The sequence below is a fragment of the Echiichthys vipera genome, assembly GCF_963691815.1.
Source record: "Echiichthys vipera genome assembly, chromosome: 22".
NCBI classification, from domain to species: domain Eukaryota; kingdom Metazoa; phylum Chordata; class Actinopteri; order Perciformes; family Trachinidae; genus Echiichthys; species Echiichthys vipera.
In genome coordinates, this window is record NC_139847.1 from 12,988,449 (window position 1) to 12,994,996 (window position 6,548).

General features: G+C 41.0%; 1 protein-coding gene across 1 annotated transcript in view; it reads right to left on the reverse strand.

The window, feature by feature from the left end:
- Nucleotides 1-6,326, reverse strand: part of ppargc1a (peroxisome proliferator-activated receptor gamma, coactivator 1 alpha) — a gene marked incomplete at its 5' end in the record, with an annotated part of 265,148 nt that extends 258,822 nt beyond the window's left edge. The window contains one exon of the mRNA XM_083936921.1: nt 6,246-6,326. Within this exon, the coding sequence (XP_083793047.1) occupies nt 6,246-6,326 (81 nt within the window). The remainder of the gene's footprint in view (nt 1-6,245) is intronic.
- Between the last annotated feature and the right edge of the window lie 222 nt (nt 6,327-6,548).

The window sequence follows — 6,548 nt, forward strand, 5'->3', positions numbered from 1 at the left end:
TTTGTTTTTCTCCTGGCAGGGGTCCATCTGGGCGCGTGCGGTGGGCTCCGGGGCGGTGTAGGAGCACGTCTGTGCAGAGGTTAAGAAAAGCAATTAATCCACAGCGGAGATAATCAAAGGAACCTCCCCCTCCAGACACCTTGGTGGGGGAGGAAGAAAGGGAGAGAAGGGAGAAACGGAGAGACAGACAGAGAGGGAGATGGGAAAATACTTGTTTACAGGCATTGCTGGTGCGATCAAAAGCACAGGGGTTCAGTTCTGCCACCGGGGCCCTCCGTTTCAGGTGGAATTGATAACACTTCAGATGTACAATTCAATGTTTGAGAGAGTACTTTTACCTCCCGGTGAGAAGGCAAGGATTTTTCACAGTCTAAGCTGCATTTCCTTTCATCTCAGATTTTGCAAGGTATCAACAGATTGTCAATGGTGAGGAAGACATTTTCCCACACATAATCAAAGAATGTAGTCTGAAGTGCCTGCACTCCCCCTGCTATGACGTGGATTTAGACAGCACAGTGGGAGAAAACAGGATGAATATCTCTGGAAACTAAATTGTGATCAAAATAATGTATCTGTAAAACAAGCGCCTAACAGAGACATGATAAAGAATGAAGATGAAGCTGAAAGATATTCCATCAAAAAGCATCACCACCATATTTTTCCTGCTAAAAATCTTTAGATAGAATTAGATTTAACTAAAGACATGACTAATTGTATAGTTTCATAGGGAATCAAAGCTTGTTGCTCCCTCTGGTGGTCCACATATCCCTTTGGAGTTGAAATAAAGTGTGCTTTGCTAAGAGACCCTACTCATCTCCTCTGATATGTGCTCCAACTGTACTGTTAAATCTTTAAAAATGAACGTGGAGACAGCTACAACGACGGATACCATCAGACTTGGGCTGTCAGTGTATAGTATCTTAACAATATCCTGCACTGTACCAAGTGCCAAAATAAAGCTGTTTGATCAATTTAAAGAATGTAAACATCTTGCAGCAAAAACTGGCAGACGGTTAGCAGGTCAGCGGTGGGTAAGTGCCGACACTTTCACACAGTCTTGATTAGATAATTACCCATCCATATCTTTGCAATATGTTGCAAGCAAACAACATGCTTCTCATTAAACCGCCGACAGGCCCCGCTCCTGTGGGTTGCTATCAAAAGCAAGGTGTTCAGCAGACACACACTTGTTGATTAAAAAAAAAAAGATGAGCCACCATGGAAATTAGATATGCTCCTTTGGGGGGTAGTTGTAAGAGGTGGGAGAAGTTCTAGGTACACAGAGCAGATCATGGACTGAAACCATGTCAAAAAGGAAGTGACTTTCTGGAACAGGTCATAAGGCCTCAGTCTATTCATTTGAATCTTATTTGGAACAGCCAGTTGACCTCATACTACATTCCTTATCACTGCTACCACGTATCTGAGCCTCTGCTGATACACACATTTCAGTCAATCACTGGATCTTTACTCAACATGCATTATATGGAATAGACTACACTGGAGATCAAAATTAAAAGAACAAGTTATTAATCCTTGATTTAGTCTGAAATGTTGTTATACTTTATTGTTCAAAATTTGATAGAATATCAATGGATAATGTAATATATAAATATATATTATATGTTTCAGCACTCTCGTTGTTTAAGACAAGTTGGACTTGAGCCTACTCTGCAGTGTCCAAACCTCTCATCAGCAGAAAGAATAAAAAGGCGAGACTAGGAGCATGTTGTGTGGACAGAGGAGAACTGGTCCAGAGTTCACTTCAGTGATGAGAGTACGTTCAATTTCATTGTGTCTGATGGTAAACATTATGTTCGGTGTAGGACTGGGGAAAGACTGAACCCAAAGTGTGTAAAGAAGTCAGTTAAATTTGGAGGAAGACGTGTCATGGTTCCGGGGATGTTTTTTGCAGCAGGAGTTGGGCCTCGTAGTGGTATAGCCACAGCTAATATCCTATCAAATTCTGAACAATAAAAAATAATATCAGAATAAATCAAGTATCAATAACTTGTTCTAAAATGTTCTAATCTCATGTTGTTAGACAAACAAAAAAACAGCCAGAAAAACTGTGTCAGACACAACTCAGCTCATACTCACTTATAATATTTAATCATGACACCATATATAGCAGGCACTATAAACGGACAATTACTTACTTAAATCTCCTGTCAATCAAAGTGGAGAGTTGTGCAGTCCTGCCTCATTCTACTCAGAAACATTTTAAAAGTCATTTCTATCTCATACTGATTTAGGGAAGGTGATATTTGCTTTTATTTCCTCTTGTTTAAGTTATTGGAACCCTCTCTATACTTGCCTCAGTCAAAAATCTCCAGGTTGTTCAAAATATTGCAGCTAACATTTTAACTGGCACTGAACATAGAGACCATATTAACCCAGTCTTTGCACATCTGAACTAGCTACCTGTAAGCTTCAGAATTGATTAAGATTTTAGACGTTACTTTAAAAGCGAAAAAATCCCTAGCCCCTAGCTACACCGCTGACCTTTTAACTCTGTATGAGCCAGAACTCAGCCTTAGATCTTTAGGCAAGGCACTTTTGTTTGATCCACAGGCCAGGCTCAAGACCAAAGGTGACTGAACTGTCTCCTTTAAGGTGCCTGGAACAAACTGCCTGAGGAAATCAAGCTATCAAAAACCGCTTCATGTTTTCAATCCCTTTGAAAAACACACTTTTATAAACTGCCTTTTATTTTTAATCACATTTTTCAGCAAATACTTACGTACGGATAGTTTTTTATTTTATCAGTGATTTTGGATTGTACTGTGTGTAAAGACCTTTGTAAACACTGTGTGGTTTACAAATAAAGATATATTATTATAAACTCAAATAAAATTCACAACAGGATCTACCTTTCTTCTGAGTCATACCCATTCTCGACCACATTGTAATGTTTTATCCTTGTCTTGCTGTATTGCTGTGTGCCTCCACTAAACCCTTACTCGTTACACTGAAAAAGAAGTGGCTCACATAGATCAAATACTGTACATAAGAGCGCACACAAAGGAGCTTTCATTTAACCAAGCCACTGAGCGAGTGACAACGTAACTCGAGCCTCGCTGTGATGAAACATGCTGTAGGCAGAAGCAGACACATAAAAAAAGGCATTAGTCCTTACTGCTTCTGAGAGCCTGCTGTGTTACCTGCAGCTTTTTTTTAAAACGTCCTGAATGATAGGCTTCACCCGTTTGAGCTGGACAGCCAAGTGCTGGCACGCTTTTTGCGGCGACAAACTGAATACATTGCTTTTGAAGAACAGCGATTGGAGCCTGGAATGCTAAAAAGACATGCACAAAATGTGTGATGAAACTTTCAGCACCACGGACAGCAGCCCTCAAGAAGCCTGGCAAGGGGGCGCCGTGTGTGTGTCAGTGTAAAAAGAAAGAGACGGAGTAAAGAGAAGCAATGAGTTCATCTGGTAATCAAGTGAACACATCAACTTCCCAACCTCATGCATTTCAGCTATCCTCATGTCTGCTCTTTAAAAGTGGACACATACACAGACACACACACACACACTTTTGCCCGGTCTCTGTGTCTTAGGCTGAATAATGCAGGGCCTTTACCCAGCGCTCAAGCATGAGTGGATAATCTGGCCACAAGGACAGGCTGTGTCAACATTTCCCTTTACTTCCTTATTTATTTATTTACCCACCCGCCGTAGGACTCGGGGAGGGCAAGGGAGGATATGTGTATGGCGAACAACAAGCTGGCCGAGCAGATGACCTGCTTTCAGATGGTTCCCTTTTTTTTTTTACATCTTTTACGAGGACTTCTAAGGGGAAGAGCGCAGACTGTACCAAACTGAATTTGGGAGACTACACTCAAGCCTTTTAAGCATACCCGATTTTGACACAGAAATGAAGGGCCATCTGCAACTAATGGTCATTTTCACTCTTGATAAACCACTTAGTCTATGAGATGTCAGAAAAGGGTCAATATGGGCATCACAGTTTCTCTCAACATCTCAAGTCATGTTATCCAATTTATTTTTTGTGATAATATTTTTAGCAAACTGCGTCATATGGAATGACAAGACTACGTTTCTTTGACTTGATAATTGACTTAAAATGGATTAAAATGATTGGTAATACAATTTCTTATTATCAGCTAATCTAGGAATAGACTTTCTTACAGCACGCCAGAAATGTATAAAAACGAATCGTCATTGCAATATCAACTTAATATTAGTTGAAAGAGAGTATCAGTGGAAAATTGCACTTTGAAATGTAACTATAGTTCTATTTTTTATTGGTGCCTTTTGTGGTCAATTCAATATTCAATTTGTTCAATAAAATAATGTTGAGTACACTTTAATATGCATTAAATTATCACAAGTAGTATCGATATTGCAATATTCAGCAACAACGTTATCTCATATTGCATATTTTCCTCATGTCGGCCAGCCCTCTGTTCAAGTTAAACTCAGGGGATGGGTAAGGATCCAGCAAGGGTGGGGCGATGTCTGCCGAATATGCATGTGACCATGTCCACAGTGAAACATCACGATGGACAGGGGGTGGGAGGGTCATCTCACGGGTTACTCTCACGGTAAGATTTCTTTATTTGTCCTTTGCTTGTGAAAACATATATATATATATATATATATATATATATATATATCGTCTCCCCACAGCCAGTAGCTGTACTACCACAGAAGGACAAAATTCATGAATAAAAAGGTACTATCATGGGGAAAAGTGACAGCCCTAGTGTCCAACTTCAATTTCATTCACAAAATCAATGTGCGCACTGTTGATAGATCAAAATTGTTACGTTTTAAGCATGCAATGATGGTCATTAGCACCCCAGTCTTGGTGTGGACATCACGATGTAGCAAAAATCTAAGCTGCTAAATCAGTTCTTCATTTTGGATTTAAGTGTCTTTAGTTTGCAACTGTGCATCGCCTAATTAATGTGCCAAAACGCATTTTTACAGCAGAAACTGCTGAGGCTTAATCATTATATATTTAAAATGCCATTCACAATGACATCTGAGTCATGTTTGACGACGCTTTTGTTTGCTGTGGCTAAATAACTGTTACAATATAACGCTTAGCACAGCCAATCGCAAGCTCAGGCTTTAAGAGCCTAATCCTCTTTAATTTGTGATTACTTGTAATTCAAAATGGTGGCCCACAAAACCACAGGAGACGTATTGTTTAAAAGTCTTCCCCCGCTGTATTGCAACCTGGATACTGATAACCGAAGAATAAATATCCTGTATATATATCCTGAGCTCTCATGGTGGCATTCAAGTAAATTACCATATAAAATCACTGTGCAAATATTTTGGCATCAATCGTTGAACAGAAATTGCTAAATAGCTGGGAGCCCTCTTAGCATTCAGAGAATGATTTCATTGGCATTCTTGTGGCTCATGACTTTAGCCTCACACATTCCTCACACAAATTAGAATGTGAGAATTAAGAGGGATTTCATACGGCACGATAAGTGTATTTTAAAGGCAGAACTGATTAAGCTTGAGGGAAGAGGGAGGAATTAGGTAATTATCTCCAAACAGACACCACTGCTGCTCTGCTGTGTGAGAGAACAGGCCCCAACACTCCAGGATCAAAGTGTTCTGCACCGAGTCTATTCTCAGCAACGAACCCTCGGTCCAATCCAAGTGTGCATTACCTGCCTTTAACACCTACCTGGGACACGGGCATGTGAGTGTCTTATGATCTCTACGTGAGTCTACATTACACTGAAGTATTTCACTTACTTCAAAAGGAATACTAAGTTTGTGTTTACCTCTAATTTATTTATAGAATTCCTGGCACAAGATTTTGTCTAATAGGTTAATTCATTATTGATTTCAAGGGCAGGGTGTTTGAGCCAGAGCTGTGGAAGTTGGGCAAGCAGGCAACCTTTCAGAGAAGTAACACTTACTCGGCTACTTCCCCATTAAATAAGAACTGTAATGTCAAGCAGGAATAAGTGAGTGACTGGGACAGACCTGGGAGTAATATACAAGCAATGGGCGGAGGGATATTCCAGAGCCGCATGCGGATAATGAAGTTTTGCGAAGTTGCTCTCCCCTCATGTGCTGACTCACTCCAGGTATCCCTTACAACTTATTGGACTATTTTATGAGTGCATGTCCGTTATAGACACACACAACAGTCAGGCTATTTTTTGCTAACTAAGTTGTAGAAGCGTTGTTGTTTTTGTTGATGTTGTTGGAGAGAGAGAGAGACAGAGAGAGAGTCGTGTCCTACCTGCTCGTAGCAATTCTCCCAGGTGAGGTTCAGCAGACAGGAGGAGGGCGGCTCATCTTCGGTCCGGGCATAACCGTCCATGGTGTGTGTGCCAGGCAGCCGTCTCTGTTGGAGGAGTCTGCGGAGTTCTTGTGTTGCGCACGGAGTCTTTTATTCGTCTTCCCTCGACGAGTCTCTCTCTCTCTGTGTGCGTCTCTCTGCCCTGTTTGCCTCTCCGTCCGGCACCATGGAAGCTGTCAAACGAACAGCGGCTGTGTGCTGGCTGCTGCTTCCACTGTCACGTGGGCGGCTTCTCCCAAAAAA